Genomic DNA, 18,310 nt, shown 5'->3' with positions numbered 1-18,310 from the left:
CTCCCCAATTGCTCACTCCTGCCCCCTGTATGCTCACCTCCCACTCCGAGCCACATTTACCCGCACCCCCCCACCCCCACCCCGTCATCGCCGCAAAAGCCCAGCCGGCCCACCTCACCTGCCCCCGCCCCAGGAGAACACCTGGCCCGCCGCGTCCAGCAGCAACGCGTGCTCAGCGCCCAGCTCCAGCCGGCGCGCCCGCAGTGTCGGGGCCAGAGGCCAGTAGAAGGGCGGCCGCGGGCTCACGTAGGCGCGAGCGCAGGGCAGCAGCGGCAGCGGCCCAGCCTGGGTCTCATCGCCGACCGGTCCGTCTTCCCGCTCGGCCTCCGGCACGGTCTGGGCCCACAGGGGCTCCCCGCGCAGCGCCGAACCGGGCGCCCAGGCCTGCAGCTCCGTCCCGGCCCCGGGTCCCGGCCCCGCGCGCAGCACCACCAGGAGCTCCTCCGACGCCCACGCGTCCCTGCAGCCGCCCGCCGCTCCGACCGCGAAGCCAGACAGCTCCACCCGGCCTCCTTCACCTGCGGGGGCGGAGAGCTGGCTGGGGAGGGGGCGGGACACGCACCCGGGGCTGGGGTCAGGATGGGGCCGGAAGGAGGTGCTCACGGGTCACGAAGGCGGTGTAGCTCCAGCTCGCGCTCACGCGGCAGACATCGAGGCCCGCGCCTGGCGCCCTCAGAGGCTCGGGGCTGTGTACCTGGCGCCCGCGCCCCGAGCCCAGCGCCTGCCCGAAGCCGCAGAAACCGAAGCCGAACCAGGCCCCGCGACGCTCCTCGGCCATGCCCGGCAGCGCCCTCTGCTGGCTGCGACCTGGCTGCGGCGGCCGGCGGGACGGAGGGTTAAGGCTAGAACTCGAAGAGATTCTTCCAGATGAGCCCTTGCGGTACACTGAAGCTGCCTCACCTGTAAAATGGGGGAAATGCCATCCTCCTAACCACAGAGGCAGACGATGTGCGTTCCACCAACATTCGCTGAGCGGGAGCCTTGGCTAAAGTCCTGCCAGATTTAGGAAGATTCTGAGCTGTCTAGAGTGGGGCACTTTTCCTGCCTTCCCTTTTGACTCGAGCAAGTTCGCTGTCCCACAGATTGGGCACGAGGTATTTAAATGGCTTCTCTCTTAGGCGTTGGACTAGGATCTGAGTCCCTCCCCCTCCAAATTCCCAATGCCAGGCACATTATCCCATGTAATCTTGGGAACTAGAATTGCCCCCATTTGACAGCGGAGACTCCCAGAGAAAGTAACCCTTACACAATCACATAGCTTAGGACCGAGCGGGGCAGAAGGCTGAACTCAAGGCTCATCATTTCCACATACAGTGCTCTTCCCACCAGTGGAAGGCACAGCATTTGAGAGACAATGCCCTGTACGGGTTAGGACCAGTTCCAGGGTTCACATGTTTGCCTCTGCAGCTACCAGTGCCTGTGTCCTCAGCCAATTTACTTAAACTCTCTCAATCCAATTCAATTTCTTCAGTTTCACAAAGCTGGGGAGTAGGAGAGGTGATGTTTGTACGTACCTTGTAGAATTATTTGGAACAGATGCAAATAAAGGGTTCAAGTGTTGGCACCTACCATGGCAAGCACACGGTATCAGCTTATTAAGTCCAGTACTTAGAATTGATAAAAATGACCACTGGATTTTCAGGGACCTATATAAACACAATTTCAACTGGACCTTATCTAGTCATTTATTCGTTCCACATGCATTTATTGATCCCTTAGGCTAAGTCATTGAGAAGGACCGATGTCTACTTCCAAGGAGCTCACGCATAAATGGGGAGACAAACGCACAGTCGAGTGGCACGGTAAGGCCACTTTTTCCGTACAGCATGTTCGACTTGATCAGAATTTCACTGGCATTTTCAAGCCTGTGAAGTCAGGTCCTGGATCTCTCCTTGACCCGGGCCTGGGCTCCTACCCCTTCCGGGTCAAATCCCAGCCCTAGTAAGCCTCTGACCTTAATCTTGACCCTGTGCCCTCCACCGCCTCAGGCAGCTCCTTCCGATGGGCAGTCTTGAGGGAGGAGGAAAGGCCGGGGCGCAGGGCGGCCACCCAGGAACGAGTCACCACCCAGCCCAGGGCCTGGCTGGCAGCCGCAAGAAGGAAAGGTTTGAAGAGCCGCGCCCTGAGCGAGGCGCCCATTGGCTGCCGCCGCCTCCCCGGGGCCAATCACCAGAGAGAGGGGTGATGTCACCGCGCGGGGAGGACAGCCTTGGGACAAGCTCACCTCGGTTCCGGCGATCCCCGCCGCGGCCTGTCCAGTCCCAGCTCGATCAAACCGGTCCCAAGGCCTACGCTAGGCCGCTGCGGCCTCCGGCGGGGAGTGGGCGAAACCTTCGGTGGGCGTGGGCTCGTTGGGCCAGATGGTCCCGTCCTCCGCAGGCACGCGCGGGGCCGCGGAGTCAGTATTAGAAACACTTGGGGGACGATCAGAAAGAACTAAGGGGTTGGCGACAAGCGACCCCAGTGACGGGCGCCGCCTGTCAGTCCTCTGTCTGAGATGGCGGCAGCTATTTAATGGACACGCGCGGGCCTGAGGCCCTAGAAGCGGCACCCGAATTAGGCGGGTGCTGGGCAGTTTTTACCTTCCATTGGCTCAGGATCTGTCACTTACCTCCGTTAAGCCAATGAGAGTCAAGCTGGGCTTAGTCCGCTCTGCAGAGAGCGGAAGCAGGCTCTCAAGGGACCACCCGCCCAGGCAGGTGGGGATGCCCGCATCGGTCCAAGCTTAGCTCCAACCCCGCCCAGCTACTGGAGCTTCCCTCAGGGCTTTCCCACTCCCATATCCCGAGCTCTGCCTGACTGGAGGTCACTGAAAACTCTCAATACAAAGGCAGAAGTGGGCTTCCATAGTGGCACAGTGGTTAAAGAATCCACCTGCCAATGCAGGGGACACGGGTTCAAGCCCTGGTCCAGGAAGATCCCACATGCGGCGGAGCAACTAAGCCCGTGCGCCACAACTACTGAGCCTGCGCTCTACAGCCCCTGAGTTACAACTACTGAGCCCGCGTGCCTGGAGCCTGTGCTCCGCCACAAGAAAAAGCCACCACAATGAGAAGCCCGCGCGCCGCAACGAAGAGTAGCCCCCGTTAGCCCCCGTTCACTGCAACTAGAGAAAGCCTACACAGCAAGGAAGACCCCAAAGCAGCCATAAATAAATAAAGGCAGAAGTATTGAAAAGCCTAATGCATGTGTTTCCATGCGACTGGATACTTTATTGATTTGCTTACATTTACCCTTTGGCCCTCTACAAGGATTAAAAGGCAATTCAGCGGGCCCTGGGGTGGGAATTCATTGGATTCCTTCCACAGAGGTGGCTGTGCTGCTGAAAAGCTGCCCACACGCTCAGCCATGCCCAGCTCCTGCTCCACGCTCTGGCCCACAGCCAGCCCTCCCTGCCCACTGACTGGGCACATATTTGAGTTCCACACACTTTTTATTAGAGGATGAGGAGTGGACCTGCCAGCAGGCTCAGGTGAGACTCACAGCTGGTGAGGCTCACAGCTGGGTCCTTCCCAGTGCAGGGAATCCACAGGCTGAGTTAGGACGCACCTTCCCCGTTCCCAGCTGTCTAAGTAGTACAGGAAAAGTTCCCTGCTGCGTGAGGCTGGAGGCAGTGCTGGCAGAGCAGGGCTGTGAACGTGGCCCCTGACTCAGAACAGAGGACATCAAAGGGCAGCTGGGCAGGAGACACCCCAGCACCCACCAGCCAAGGCCATGTCTGTCCTCGCTCCCTGTGCTGCGATAGGTAGCGTGTGTGAGAGGCAGGTCCTCACTTTCCATCCTGGCTGGGTCTGATAAGCCCATATTCCACTGCTTTCCCCAGACAAGCGGCGGCAGCCCTCATGACTGGGCTCTCCTTGCCCTTAGCCAGCACTGACAGGATCTCCAGCATCTCGCTCTCCATCAGGGTGCTGGCAATCTCACTCGAGGCCTCCACCATGTTCAACACCACCACAGCACCCCGGTGCTGTAGCTCCTGGTTGGGGCTCAGAAGCAGGGCCTGCAGGATCTCCAGCCAGTGTGTGGTCTGCAGGAAACAGGGCAGCGTGACCACCGAGCATCAGGGAACCCTGGCAGGGCACTCACTTACACACCCTGGCTGGGGGCTCCTGGCCCACCTCCCCTGCCCCACCAAGAAGGGGCACTGACCACTTGGGGGATGCGGCTGCAGAGCCAGGGCCGCGTGGAGGTGAGCATGGCCAGGCCCCCAGCAGCCGCCCGCCGTAGCAGCTCGTCGTCCTCTCCACTGTACAGCACCAGCAGCTTCAGCCGGTCACTGCCCGTGGCTTCAAAGAGATCCTGCACCTGTGGCCGGAAGCGGGGAGTGCACCAGGTTAGCTGGGGCAAAGGCCAGCCAGGGACAGGTACTTCTGCGTGCCTGCCTGCCATGACCGCCTCCTGGACCAACCCTCACCTCCGTGCTCATGGCCAAGTTACACATGCACTCGGTGGCTGCCCGGCGGATCATCTCATGCTCCTCAAACATGTAGCCCTCAATCATGGGCACAGCCCTTTCCTTCAGGATCTTCTGCCTGTGGGGCCAAGGGTGGAGGGTCGGCATCACCAGAGCGCTGGCATCCATCACCCCCACCCGTTTCCCCACACAATCAAACCCGGGGCCAAGGATTTCCTTGGGCAATATCCAAAGACCCTCCTGCACCAGGGATGAAACCACCAGGCAGTGGTTTCCAGCCTTCTAACTGGGCCTAGGAAATAGCACATGACCTTGGGAAATGCTCTAAAGTAGGAGTTAGGAGACCCAGGTGGTGATGATGGCAATGCTAACACCTAACTTTCGAGCCCTCACCCTGACCCAGCACTCGGACTACCTTACTTAATCCTCGCTACAGCCCTACAGTGAAGGTGCAGGTGTGATTATCATTATTACTATTTTGCAGAAGAGGAGACTGAGTGGCCCAAGGTCACAATCAGCAGTAACAGCTAATCTGTACTGCTTGGGCACATTGCCAGGAGCCAGGCACCTATGTAGTAAATGCTTTTACACGTATTTTCTCATTTAGTCCTCCTCACTGCTCCTCCACGAGCTAGGTACTCTAGCCACCCTATTTCACAGAGGGGGAAACTGAGGCACAGAGGGATTAAGTTACTTGTGAGGTTATACACTAATAAACAGTGAACCCAGGATTTGAACCCAGGCAGCCTGACTCCAGGGTCTGCGCTGTCATCGCCCAGTCCCTTGCTATCTCACGGGACACTGCACAAGTCACGCCTCTCAGCCTGTCTCCTCCGCGGTAAGGTGCAGAGGAGTCACCATGAGGAGCAAATAAGTGAGTGACTGGGGAGTGCTTTCCACGCTGTAAAGCGCTTTCCTGGGGATGGTCCAAACCATGATGCCCTGCCCAGGCCCCACATCCCAAGGGACCTTACCTGAGCCTCTCGCTGATCCCTGCCAGGTTTGTTAGAGCCATGAGTGCCTCAAAGTTCTGCAGGCCGGAGCAGTTGAGGTGCAGGAGAGAGACGAGGGGCCGGACCACCTCGTAGATCTGCGATACGCACCCACCTGTCAGGGCTATGCGCCCCAGCTCCCCCAACCCCACCAGCCCTGCAGATGGGAGGGAGTCCAGCCCCAAAAAGAAGCCTGCCCTTCCCACCCCCAGGGCTCAGCAAAGCTGACACTTCCCCAAGGAGGAGCCGCAGCTCGGGTCAAAGGCCATCAGGGCCCTGTGAGGGGGTGGAGGACAGGCCAGCGCTCGGGCAGAAAGACACGCACCCGCTCACCGGGAAAGGTCATCTCTGGGTTGGAGGTGATGGTGAGCTTGGCAAGAGCCTGGGCTGCCTTCGTCTGCCCCACGTCAGTGCCTTCCAGGGCCAGCGGGAGCAGAGCCTGTAGGGACAAGCCCATCAGTGTCCAAGATGTGCCCGGGAACATAAGGCCCAAACCACGAGGCTCTGAGGCCCTGACTGTGCTGCCCTCACCCTTCCCCACCATTCTCTCCCCAGGCTTGACAATGATACTCCCACTCCCACCCTCTCATCTCTCTGAGGCCTCCCAGTAAGCTACCCAAACACTTCCCGATACAACTATTAAGGGACAGATGTGGATTGTGCCCGGCACCAGAGCCATGGAGGTCAATGACACAAGGGAAAGGAGGAGAGCTCAGGACCCTAATAGGTACAAAGTCCGGGGCTCTAAAAAGCCCCACCGCCCCCCACCCCCGGCCCCCAGCATCTCTCACTCAGCAGGAAGACATTCCTGCTGGTCGCTAATAATACTTCTCCGTCCCACACCCAACACTGATCTCTGGTGTAGCAGCCACTCAGTGATGTTTTACATGCCATCGGGAAGGAGTCTGTAAGCCCGCTTACCTTGCCCCCTCCCTGAGCAACCACGGTGCCACGGTCCTCGAACTCCTCCACCAAAGCCAGGAAGACCCTGTGGGGAGAAGGCTGTGCTGGACGGGCCGGCCCGGGCTCTGGCAGGCAGACCCTCCACTCCTGGGCTCAGCAAAAGAAGGGCGCCATGCGGGTGGCCCCCTGCTCTGAGGGGCCCACGGCACCAGGACCTGCTCCCGCTGTAGTTCCATCAACAGCCTGGAGGCTGACGGGCTGCAGCAGGTCTGGTGTAGCTGGGGCAGGCTCACCTGGAGAGCAGCTCCCTGCAGGAACTGGTCAGCACAGGGCTCTCGGTCTTCACCATGCACGTCATGGCCGACACCACACCAGCCGCCAGCAGCTTCTTAACCCGAGCCCGCACGAAACTCGGTTTGTCCTGGGGAGAAGGCAGCTGAGCACAGGGGCCTCGGCTGATTAGGCAGGGAAAGGGGAACCCTCCTCACGGCACAAATTGATGAGCATGAAAACAAAGGGAAGGAACCCGCTTAAACAGAAGGCTCATCTGCTGTGGATGTCTCGGGTCAACTGGCCCCAGTGACACGGAGGCCCCCAAACCCCTCCTAGCAGCCCCCTCACCTTGGGGTGCTGCTCGGGCACGTGCTGCTTGGCGTACTTGGCCAGCTCCACCATCTTGGGGTCCGGCTCCTCGTAGTCGTAGCTATTGGTGCAGTTCACCAGCGCCGAGGCCACTGCAAAGAGCACCGACCTCTCCTCGGACTGCCGGGGGCAGAGGGGCCATCAGCGGCCATCCCGGGGGGAACAGCAGCACCGGGATAAGCGCTGCCCAGGCTCCCAGTTCTACCCTCAGCTGGACCACGTGGGCACCGCCAAGGCCCGAGGGTGGCCCCAGACTTTGGGAGCTCACACACTTGACCACCCCAACTCCCCCTAAGAGATCGTCCTTTCCGACCCTGCTGGCGCAGACCAGTACACCCAGGCCACACAGAGCGGCCACTCGGGCTACCAGCCCCCCTCTCTGTGGGGTCACAAAAGCCATTGGCCAAGACCTGCCAAGAAAGCCCCGTAAGCTCTAACCCTAGACAGCGTCCCCGGACGACTGCAGGAACCCATGGAGCTACCTTGCTGAGCTGGAACAGAGCCTTCAGCGCAGCCTCATCCTCCACAAACTCCTCCTTCACATCGGCATCGAAGGTAAGGTAGGCCAGACCCTCCACCGCCCAGCGCCGAGTGCCCGCATCGATCTGGTCATTGCACAGCCACCTGGGGGCATGCAGGGCACAGATGACCATCAGAAAGGTGGGGGGACAGGAGGGGTACACCAGGACCAAGGGGGAAAAGCCAGGGGCTGGGGCATCCCCGCCACAGACAGAAGCAGTTCACGCAGCAGCGCAGGAGGGCCTGCCTGGGGGAGGACAGGGCAGTGAGGAGGCCCCACCCTCCTCTTTTGAGGTCTGGCTGACAGGTCGGGAGCCACAACAGTGCTAAATGACTCACTTTCGACACTGCTTGGCCAGTTTGAGCGTGGAGCCTTCAGCAAACTGCTTCATGCTAAAGTCGGTCCCTCCGGCCGAGCCGAGCTTACAGAGTCCCTGGTGGAAGAGGTGAGAACCAGCTGCTGGCCGAGGGACGGAGGCAGAGCAGGGCTCCTCCACAGCTGGCGTGGGCTCCCCCCCGGGCACTCTGTCAGGCTCTCTGGAGGCCATGCACACCGCCACCAGGTTACCACCTGGAGCACCGGGCAGCAAAATCACCTACTGGGGTGGCCACGTGACATGGCATCTGGTAGAGACTGACATATTGACCACCGTGCTGGCCTGGGCCCCAACCCGGCCCGATCACACTGGGATTTGCTCTTTCTTTCCACGTCATAGAAGGAAGCTCTTTACAGATGGAACTAAGATCCATGTGGGGAGAAGATGGGTACTTTGGCCCAGGCCAGGATCCTCACGGAATGGAGAAACCCAGGACTAAGTGCTCCAAGGAGGAGGACCAGCTTCCTCAAGGTGCAGGGCTGCAACAGGCTCAGGGAGGCCAGGCAGTCCCCACACCACCTGCTCCTGGGGCCGCCTGCTGGCCCAGCCTGTCCACACAGCCCTCTGACCCGCCTGCCCAGTGTGTCCTCCATCGTCTCCTCCTGGAGCCACTCCCACTGCCCGCAGAGGGCAGCCCGGGCCGCCCTGCATTCTCAGGTGTCCTCTCTGTACGAGGCTCATCTCTCTGACCCGACCATGAGCCCTGTGGTAGTAGGAGCCAGGGCCCCTGCCTCCGGCCTCGACAAGGCCCTGCACTTCCCATACTGTCACCCAGCGTGTGCTGGTGCTGCACCCTGAGACACCAGCCAGCCCGGGGCCCCTGCCTGGCTGCCCGCTTGCCCAGCCCAGGCCCGCCCGCCTCACCACCAGCGCCCGGATGCGGATGCTGTCCTTCTCGCCACGCCTGTACAGGTCCTTCAGCAGCGAGACGCCGTTGGCCGTGATAAACGAGGCCCGCCTGGCCTTGCCGGCCGCGTGGATCAGGGCCTCCACGGCCACCAGCTGCTCCTCCTCCTGCTCCGAGGCACATAGAGCGATCACACTCTCCATGACGCCACTCAGCTCCAGGGCCCGGTTGCCGGCATCACACGGGCCCTGCAGGAGGCAGGACACCGTCTGGAGGGCCCGCAGCTTCCCAGCCAGCCCTTGGCCCTCAAACCAGCTCCTGAGGGGTACAGGGTGGCAGCTGTCACATCAAAGCCAGCATAAGGGGACTCTTCTTCCCTCCCTTCCCCTCCACTGGCCGGGCATCTGCACTACTTGGGCAGCAACAGCAAGAAAAGCTGCCGGCATTCCCTGGTGGTCCAGTGGTTAGGATTCTGGGCTTTCACTGCCGGGGGGGCCCGGGTTTGATCCCTGGTCGAGGAACTAAGATTCCATAAGCTGCGTGGAGCAGTCAAAAAAAAAAAAGAAGAAGAAGAAAAGAAAAACTGCCAATGGGAAGACGAGGACCTCCTCTGGATGGCAGTCGCTGGCGTTCTTTACCGAGGCTTTCATTCGAGCCTCCCCTGATGACACGCCACCTAATGTAGGTCACTCTCACTCACACCACCCTGTTGTCTCCTTCCCTGTACTCACTAAGATCTGAACTTGTGCTGCTTATTTCCTGACTTGTCTTCTCCTAGCTGTGAGCTCCTTAAGGACTGTCATGCTGCACTGCTGTATCAGAACGGACACACAGTAAGTGCTCAGTGAACACTATGTGCTTGAGGACATTTGTTGCGCTAGAGAACTGATTTGAGAAAGAATGTCCCTGGGGAGGTCACTCTGGAACAAGATGTGGCCCTTGGGACCACCCTGTCTGGCCCCAGCTAGTCTTCCCCAAGGCTGCTCTCCTTGTGGGAAACCTTTCACTGCTGTCCCTCCCCAAAGAGTCAGAACTCTCGCAGGAACCCTGGCAATAGGAGGCTTCCCTTACTTGATGTAGTTTTCACAGAGTCGGTGGAAGTTCTCCCTCTCGGCATCACACTTCAGGTCATCGAAGAGCTTGTTGAGGAGAATGGAGGCGCTCATACGGCTGTTTGCTGTCACTGTGAGCTCCCCGGGAGGGTCCTGCACGGAGCCCCCCACCTCCAGAATCTTTTTCAGACCTGAAAAGACACCCTAGTTAGACAGCAAAACATGAGTTCCAACTCCTATAAGCAAAGGGAAGAGGTTTCCTGGGAGATGCACGCAAAGGCAGGACCGCTCTGGCACGAGGTCAGAGTGCAGACAGGCTCACAGAAGCCGGTGGGCTGGGGGCAGGCGTGGGGTCAGGCAAGGACCTCAAAAGTAAGGTCTGCATGCAGGCGCTGCCCGTGGGGGTGAATACTGTAGGGTTTGGAGGTTCCTCATCTGTAAAACTGAAGGGGAAAACAACATCCACGCCTCATAGGATAATTGGGATAACAAGAAAAGACGAGTACCCAACAGATGTACTCAGGCTGGGACTTCGCCAATCCTTCCTAATTTATCTTTTAAGGGAAAAGAGCAGTATGGATTTATATATTAAACTTGAAGAATATTCGCCCTGCATATAGAAGTAACACACACTCATTGAAAAAACTTCAGACACAGAAAGCTGACCCGGCCTCCCTGTTAACCTGCTCGTGGGCCCGCTCGATGTGCGTGCACGTGCACACGAACACGGCTGAAGGGGCCAATGTCCCCTAAGGGTATAGTGCAGGCCACATGCACTTCAGTGCAGACACACGCTGGGTGCAATCCCTCCTGGAGACGAGCAGGCCCAGCTACCCGAGCAAGATGCAACACACACTTGATCTTTCTCTGTCTCTCTGTATTTATTTATCTATCTACCTACCTATTTATTTACTTATATGCCATGTCACAATGGCTTGCAGGATCTTAGTTCCCGGAGCAGTGATCGAACGCAGGCCCTCGGCAGTGAAAGCGCAGAGTCCTAACTGCTGGACCACCAGGGAATGCCCTTTCTCTCTCCTTTTAAGACTCTATCACCTACCTTGGTCGATAACCCAGAGGGTGAGGCTGTTGTTGGGGTCCTTAGGAGACTTCCGGGGCACCACTTTAATCAGGAGGGTCAGGGCACTGTCTCGGCCTTGGCCTGAGACCCCCACCTCAGTCAGTAGCTCCAAGAGGTTACTGATGAGGACCTTCAGCTCCCGGGCGGGATCTGGCAACAAGAAGACATTAGTGGGCTCTCCAGTGGCCTAGCCCCAACTTCCCCCGTAGAGAGAGGGGACCTGCAGCCTGAGCACTGGTTTCCAGCCTTCCCCGAGGCGCCCTGGCTACTTAGAACCTCAAGTAAGATACTGTCAACAAGCCGTATTCCTGAACAACCTGCAGCTGCAGCTGGCCTGGCTGGCTCAGCCCCTTCCTCTCCACGAGAGCCACACCACAGGACACAGACTTGCTTCCACTCACCCACGATGATGGCGCCTTCTTTGCCACGGAAGCCCTTCTTGACACCTTCCTTGAGGGCATCAAACATAACCTGCAACAGGTGGCAGGCAGCCAGGGACACGGCCTGGTTTTCCACGCCCAGGATGGAGACCACCCTCCGAGTTCCCAGCACACTCAGGGTCGCCACTGTCTGGGTGGGAGAGAAGTGGGCAGAGCTTCCAGTTGGTGAAGGGCAGCCGTGGAGATCCCTAACTGGGGGTCAGAGAGGGTGGCCAGAGGGGAGAAAACATGTGGGTGAAAGAGCAGCTCCCCGTGAAAGCAAAGTGGGCCTGCTGAGGGTGAGGCCGGGGCAATGCCAGGATTATCTTGTTGGAAGGGCTTCCTAAAGAAACATTCCAGGGGACTCCCCCGCTCTCTCTCTCCTCGGCTCCAATCAGAAAAGACAAGGAATACTGTGGCTCTGAAGGCAGCTGCTTTGGTTCGTGTCTCCCCAGGAAGGAGAAACATAAGCCTGGACAAAGCTACCTGACTACCTGGCCCAGGGACATCTCATTCCTCCCTGATACCAACCCTGAGGTTCTGTCTACATCCTGGGGATGTGGACATACATGGAACGAACCACAAGGCCTCTACGCCCATTTCTGAGCTGGAAAAATCCCGAAGGTCTACTTGGGTCCATCCTCATTCACAACAGGGATGGGCAGGCAGGCTAGAGGAGGCAGGCGGAATTCACGTGGCTTTACCGTTCCTAGTCCTGGGAGACCCAGAAATAGAGCCCGATCTTGGCCTGAAGTGTTCATAGAATGTTTCACATTTCCACCCCTGATCTAGGAACTGTGGGCTCCTCTAAAGGCAACCAAGGGTCAAGTCCCTGTTCCCTAGGTCCAGTCAGTTCAGGCAAGAACCAGAGCATGGACTTTGTGACACCGGCCTGGGGCAGGGCTGTTCTTGTTGAACTGTCTGTGCAGGACACCCACAGTCTACACTGAGAACCATCTCAGGGTCCTGCCCTACATATCTGGTCTCGATGGTCAAGTTGCTGTGGGTCACATCACTGACCACATCAAGCACTGTGAGGACCCCTGTCCAAGGGAAATGCCAGCTTGATGGTGAGGGAAGGACAGGTGCCCTGCTCTTTGCATGCAGCTTGCTTTTACCACACGGACAACGAGGGGATCAATGACCAGGTGTCTCTGTGATCTGCCGCAGGAGAGTTCCCTGGTCCGGGAAGATCCCACATGCCGCAGAGCAGTTAAGCCCGTGCGCCACAACTACTGAGCCTGTGCTCTAGAGCCCGCGAGCCACAACTACCGAAGCCCGTGCGCCTAGAGCCCGTGCTCCCCAACAAGAGAAGCCACTGCAATGAGAAGCCCGTGCACCGCAATGAAGAGTAGCCCCTGCTCGCCGCACCTAGAGAAAGCTCGTGCACAGCAACAAAGACCCAACGCAGCCAAAAATAAAATAAATGAAAAAAAAAGTGCTCAGGGTGTCAGTGGGCTGCTTTCGCTCTTTCCTGGCCGCACTTTGTCCCAAACTTTGTCAGTGGTCTTTTTGTGTCATTTTGTCTCTCGTTACATATCTCCTTATATTTTACCTTATAAGATGAGAGGCGGAAGAGTGGGTGGACAGACAGACTGACTGAGGCAGTAACTAGACCCTTCGCCCCACCCACCCGTGACTGGTGTTCAGAGCAAATGCCGACTAGTGTGCGCAGGGCCGCCAGCATCAGGTCGGGCTCTCCCGTGTCCAGCAGGCGCTGCAAAAGCTGAACCCCGTTGCTCCGGAAGATCTTCTCAGCTCCAGCATCCTCCCGGGCCAGCACCACCAGGTTCTGAGATGCCTGCGTCAAAGGAAGTGCACATAACGTGAACACTGTACACGGCACAGGGCAGGGCGAGTAGACGCCCTGAGCTCTGGACCTCACTGCTTCCACTTAGTAGCTGAGTGACCTTGGCCATAAACTTAACCTCTGTGAACTTCAGCTTCCTCTTCTGTAAGTAGAGCAAAGAGCTTGCTCTTGGCATTGAGGGTTAGAATAAATGGAGTCCTGAGTCCCTGGCAAAGCCTGAAGGGCAGAAACAGTGCCTCAGTCACCCCTGTACACCCAACTCCTAGCACAGGACCTAAGCACCAACAAGGTGCTTCGGGAACACTGGTTCCCTCTCCCTGGCTCACACTTAGGCCCCAGGCCCTCTGAGCTCCCACCCAGGCTCTGTGAGCGCAGCTGCCCGATCTAAGGAGCGACGTGCAGCAGGCCAGCCCAGCAGGGGCTCCCAGGGCCAACATCAGCACACAGGGATGGGTGGGCAGCACTGGGGGAGTTCAGCTCCCACTCACACAGTTCCATACCTTTTGCTTTTTCTCAGTGCCTTTTTCTTGTGGGTCCAATAATATCTGAAACATCTGCTCCACTTTGGCATCCGTCGAAGACATGTAACTCACCTATGACAAATCAGCAAAGCATGGGAGGAACTGCCTCTCTTGACTGGAGACAACACATTCCCTCTTTGTTCTCTCCGGCTCCTCCCAGGGCCTGGCTCCTGACTCCGGGAGGCACAGAAGGATGCCTGGGCTTAGGCCTCGCACCAAGCTACCTTGGGCAGGAAGAGACTTGCCTGGCAGCTCCTCCCAAACTCCCCACAGCTGTTTTCTTCTCTGAGCTATTTCCCACTTGGGCAGCGGGGGCAGCACTGATGTTGAAGGCAGGGCCATTCAGAAGGGGTGGCGTCCTGTTAGCCATGAGGCAACCCACTCCCAGGGGGGCCATGTACGTTGTGGCAGCCTGGGTGCACTGCCCGTGGCGCTGAACCAGTATTTATACCTCCTGCAAGGGAGCCAGCAAGTCACGAGGTAGCTGCTGACACGCCTTTTAAGTCAAGGATTCTCTTTTTGATGTTTTTAAAAAAATAATCTGAATGACCAAGCTCATCCTAGGCCCTCTCCCTCCCTAGGGTCCTGGGTATGGACAGCAGCACATGCCTAGCATGTGTGCCGCTCCCCGCTTCCCCTCCTGCAGCCATGGCAGACGTGGTTCATGGCACAACACGTTCTCCTAGACCCAGGCAACCTGCTTCCTAATCTTTCTCAACACAGGATTCTAAGCAGCCCCAGCTGACCAGACAGAGCTGACACTGAGAGTAAAATAGTCTGCTTTCCCAGGTCTCAACCTTTTGATAAGGTGTTTGCCATCATATTACTTGCTTCCACTGGGTCAGAATTTTAACACCAAATTATCTGGCTAATTCAAGCTTGATAATAGTTCATGACAATCTTTAGATTATTTTCTCCTAAATTAATTTTTAAATATGTGTATCACACAATGTCTATTTAAAAAAACAACCAAATGAAGCAAAATCTCTTTTGAAAAGCCCTCTTGATCCTATTCCTTTCCCTAGCAGTCACAGTCATCATTTTGATGCACGTCTTTTAAAATATTTTTCTTTGTGTTTACATACCCAACTGTACCCGTGGAAAAAACATGGTATTATTTTGAGTGCATTTGGTGGGGGGGGGATCATTTTAACATAAACGGTATTATACTATACGTTATTATATGTTTTGCTTTTTTTTCACTTAACAAGTGTCAGCTTTCCACGTCCACATGTGTTGATCTGCCTATTCTTAGCAACTACTGCATAGGAGTCTGTAGTAAGGATGTCACTCAGTTTATTTAGCCATTCCCCTACTGCTGGGCATTTAAGCAAGTTCCAATTTTTCATTACTACAAACAAGGCTGAAACAAACAAACACACACCTGCTTGTGTACACAGGCAAGGCTTCTCTAGGGGAGATAGCAAGAAGTAAACATACTGAATCACAGGACATGCTCATTTAAAATTTTAAGAGATGCTAGGGAGACGCAAGAGGGAAGAAATATGGGAATATATGTATAATTGATTCACTTTGTTATAAAGCATAAACTAACACAACACTGTAAAGCAATTATACTCCAAAGATATGCTAACGGACTCTGCAAAGGAGCTGTACCAATTTATACCCCCTCCAGCAGTCATGAACGAGCCCACGTCCTCCCGCAACCTCACCCCTTAAATGTGTCTCCCTCCTTCTAGCAATGTGTACAAACTTTAAATGTTTGCCAAACAGACCACCAAAAAGAACAGCACCTTGCTGTTCTTTTAATTTGCTTTTACGTAACCACTGGCAAGGTTGAACATCATTCTATAAGGTCATTTGCCATCAGCATCCCCCTTCCAGAGAACTGTGTTTACACACGTGATCCGGATCCATTTATCAGTGCCCCTCTACCACTGGTCAATGCCTCGCTCTCTCAATTACTCACACACCTTCTCCTGAATCTGGCCCGCGATGTTCCGCAGGGCCTCCTGGAAAACTTTGTTCTTGGGCTCCAGGCTCACACATCTCTGCAGGTCAAGGACGGCCTGGTCGAGGCGGCCTAGCTTCTCTAGGGCTTGGCTCCGCCGGTAAAGTGCTTTGACATCCCCACCGTCCTTTTCAATGGCTGAGCACAAACAGGAGCTCTGTCAGCACCCATGAGGCCACCATCTCCAGGCAAGAGCAGCAGGGAAAGATCTCGAGGGGCAGAGGAAGGTGGGGGGACGGATGTGGGGCTCAGTACTTCAGCCTCAGAAAAGGTGAGGGTAGCTGCGGAAAAGGAAATGCCCCAGGAAGTGGGAAAGAAAAAAGGCAGATGTGTTTCAGGGGTGAAAGGAGGAGGAGAAAGTGACGGTGCAGTGGTCCCAGAATCCTTGCCCACCCCAGAAGTCCCACAGCTCCACACAAGGGCCACATTCCCCTACCCTTGGATGCCTCGGTTTCTGCTTTGTCGTAATCTTCCTGTAAGAGAAGAACAGGCCTGAGAGGCTGGTCATCTCCTTTCTCGGGCACAACTGGGCAACAAAGTTGTTTTCCTTAGTCACCAGGTTCCCCCACCACCTAGAGACCCAAAAGACGTGTAACAAGTGTGGGTGGCCTGAGAAGGCGAATGTCCAGTCGGGGCCCAAGCAGCGGCGAGGTGCGCCAACAGGGGTCCGGGCAGGCTAGGGGAAGAGCAGCCGGCTCGCTCACCAGCTTGAGGTGGCAGGCGGCCCGGTTCCGGTGCAGAATGGCCTGGTCCTGGGGCGTTGCGCCCAGACCCAGGGCTTGGGTGTAGGCCGTCAAGGCGCCTTCGTAGTCCCCGCATTTGAACAGCTCGTTGCCATCCTTCCTCAACTGTTCCACTGAGCTGGCCTGTGGAGGAAAGAGGTGGAAACGTCCGAGGTGGGCTCAGGGTGAGCCGGGGAGCTAGGGGCAGAGGAGCCTGGGGTTCGCGGGTGGGTCCCATGGAGGGCCAAGATTGATGGAGAAGGAGGCCCGAGAATGGTCAGAGTAGGTGCGAAGTGGTGATGGCGCAGGGAGATGGGTACGCACCCCGGGGTCGGCGGGCCGGGGCTCGGGGGTCCCTGGACCACTCACGGTCATCGCGCAGCAGACGTCCCGAGCGCGCAGGCGCAGTCTCCGGAGAGGGGTGGGTCTAGGCTCAGGAATCCGCTGTCGGCTGCCCCGCCCCAGTCTTGCGTTAGAGGCGGTGGTAGAGAAGGGGCGGGGCCAAGGGGAGAGCACGCCGGGAAGAGGGGCAGGACGCTCGGCCCGGGTCCGCAGGCGCAGAGAAGCCCCAGGCGCGCTTAGTCTGTTCCGGCTGAGACCGGCAGGGGGCGCGCGGCGGAGGGCGAGAGGGGCGCCCGTGGCTGCTCAGGTCTGGTCCCGGCCCAGGTCCCGGCCCAGATCTCGGCCCCGGCCCCGACCGCGGCAGAAATGCACGAGGTCTGCAGTCATCAGGGCCACGAGCAGCAGTCTGTAAAGGCCCAATGCTAGAAGCGGGCCCGGGCCCCTATGGGAGAGGGGAGAGTATCAGGATGCTGGCCCAAGCCGCGCTCTTGCTACTGCAGCCTGTGGGTTAGAGCCCCTGAGAGTCAGGAGAAAGCCCAGAACTCCCTACCCAGAAAAGTGTAGAATTTGAAAATACAAATTCAGGGAGCTCACAGGTACCCGGAAGCCATCTGTGGACAGATTCAGGATTGAAAACCCCGACTATAACACGTGTAATCCAGAATACAAGATCCTCTCAGTATTGACACCCGTCCCACCCCACCCACCACACAACACCTACAATGACTCCCTGTCACCTGCTTTCACAGCCCCCTGAACTTTTCCTTCGCAGATTTGTTTGTAATCATGTATTTACGCGATTTTATGTTTGAGATCTGTCCCTCCACTGGTCTGTAAGCTACAAGCCTCCCACTCCAGAAATTAGGAACAGAGCCTCAGGTACTGGAACACCCCGTCAGTGTGCCAGTGGCTCTGGGGCTGGAGTTCTCACCTGAAGACGGGAGGAGGCGGAAGGGCAGAGAGATTGACCTGGTGCAAGGCCTCAAATTCAGACCGAGTGCAGCAGGAGCCCCCTGCAGCCTGCAGGTGGCAGCAGTAGGCTTCCTCCGGGGTATCAGAGAGCCGAGGACAGAAGAAACCGGGGTAGCGACGGCCATCAGCATCCCAGGAGGTCTGGCACAAGTGGGGATGGTGGGCCAAAGCTGAAAGGAGGGGCAAGAGGGCTGGAGACAGGCAGGAATGATCTACCCACACCCCACTCCACCCCTTTTGGAGAATAAAAGGGATCAACCATTATCAGAAGGGCAGGCTTCCTTCCTCCCCACAAGCTCCCCACAGTAGCCTATACCTTGCTAAAAGAGTAGGGTACTGGAGGGGGGGCTGGGCAGAGGAGAGTGCTGTACCTGAGAGAGAGGTCGGCTGGGCAAGCGTCATCCAGCTGAAGAGCAGCAGTAGCCCCACAGACAGGCCTGTCAGCAAAGGGCCTGGCCTCCTCTGGAAGCCCATGAGAGGTCACCTCCACCTCAGCCCTGGTCCTATAAATCCCAACATCTCTATTTCTAAGCCATGGCTGCAGGCAGTAAGGAAGTAAAATCAAAGCCCCAAAGCACCGTAAACACAAACCTGAAGCTTCTCTGTCGCAGACCTCTAGAGAGAGCTGAAAGTGACTGAGTTTCTATCTTCTATTGGAAAATGGGAGGATTGTGGCTCCAAGCTGCCTAAGGTTCTCTAAGCTGAAGGGGAAAAGGCTCAGAAGG

The 18,310-nt window shown here is 57.2% G+C and overlaps 2 protein-coding genes across 15 annotated transcripts in view; both read right to left on the bottom strand.

The window, feature by feature from the left end:
- Positions 1–2,944, bottom strand: part of RCCD1 (RCC1 domain containing 1) — a 48,488-nt gene extending 45,544 nt beyond the window's left edge. For 8 of the 11 annotated variants that reach the window (XM_060158425.1, XM_060158473.1, XM_060158511.1 and 5 more), the window contains exons 1-2: positions 604–2,185; positions 119–518 (exon numbers count right to left, since the gene is read on the bottom strand). In XM_060158425.1, coding sequence (XP_060014408.1) covers positions 119–518; positions 604–778 — 575 coding nt within the window. In that variant the 5' untranslated portion in view covers positions 779–2,185. Of the gene's footprint in view, positions 1–118; positions 519–603; positions 2,186–2,224 lie in introns of those variants that run through there. The other 3 variants (XM_060158434.1, XM_060158444.1, XM_060158454.1) reach the window with 3 other exon arrangements.
- Positions 2,945–3,168: 224 nt separating this feature from the next.
- UNC45A (unc-45 myosin chaperone A) lies at positions 3,169–16,783 on the bottom strand. 4 transcript variants are annotated; one of them, XM_060158350.1, is made up of 20 exons: positions 16,641–16,783; positions 16,254–16,415; positions 15,986–16,022; positions 15,512–15,687; positions 13,557–13,649; positions 12,880–13,047; positions 11,229–11,397; positions 10,807–10,977; positions 9,766–9,937; positions 8,712–9,012; positions 7,810–7,904; positions 7,434–7,575; positions 6,931–7,071; positions 6,603–6,730; positions 6,328–6,394; positions 5,732–5,845; positions 5,389–5,504; positions 4,415–4,532; positions 4,150–4,305; positions 3,169–4,027 (listed from the first exon to the last, which is right to left on the bottom strand). In XM_060158350.1, the coding sequence occupies exons 1-20, from the start codon at positions 16,644–16,646 to the stop codon at positions 3,770–3,772; spliced, it is 2,790 nt and encodes a 929-aa protein (XP_060014333.1). In that variant the 5' UTR covers positions 16,647–16,783; the 3' UTR covers positions 3,169–3,769. The 4 variants fall into 4 exon arrangements, with proteins under 4 accessions (XP_060014333.1, XP_060014322.1, XP_060014352.1 ...); XM_060158339.1 differs by having other exon boundaries at positions 16,596–16,709; XM_060158369.1 differs by lacking the exon at positions 16,641–16,783 and having other exon boundaries at positions 15,512–15,830; positions 15,986–16,121; positions 16,254–16,386.
- Positions 16,784–18,310: the final 1,527 nt, after the last annotated feature.

This window comes from Lagenorhynchus albirostris, chromosome 1 (assembly GCF_949774975.1).
Source record: "Lagenorhynchus albirostris chromosome 1, mLagAlb1.1, whole genome shotgun sequence".
Taxonomy (NCBI): domain Eukaryota; kingdom Metazoa; phylum Chordata; class Mammalia; order Artiodactyla; family Delphinidae; genus Lagenorhynchus; species Lagenorhynchus albirostris.
Note: the sequence above shows the minus strand (reverse complement) of the source record. Positions and strands in the feature narration are given on the sequence as shown.

What these genes read in the sequence shown, in the direction of transcription:
- UNC45A (XM_060158339.1), bottom strand. Translation starts at nt 16,646, where the DNA reads ATGACCGTGAGTGGTCCAGGGACCCCCGAGCCCCGGCCCGCCGACCCC. An exon ending in CCCGGCCCGCCGACCCCGGG is followed by an intron (nt 16,416 to 16,595) that starts GTGCGTACCCAT and finishes TTTCCTCCACAG; the next exon opens with GCCAGCTCAGTGGAACAGTT. An exon ending in CTGGCCAAGCAGTGTCGAAA is followed by an intron (nt 7,576 to 7,809) that starts GTGAGTCATTTA and finishes GCATGCCCCCAG; the next exon opens with GTGGCTGTGCAATGACCAGA.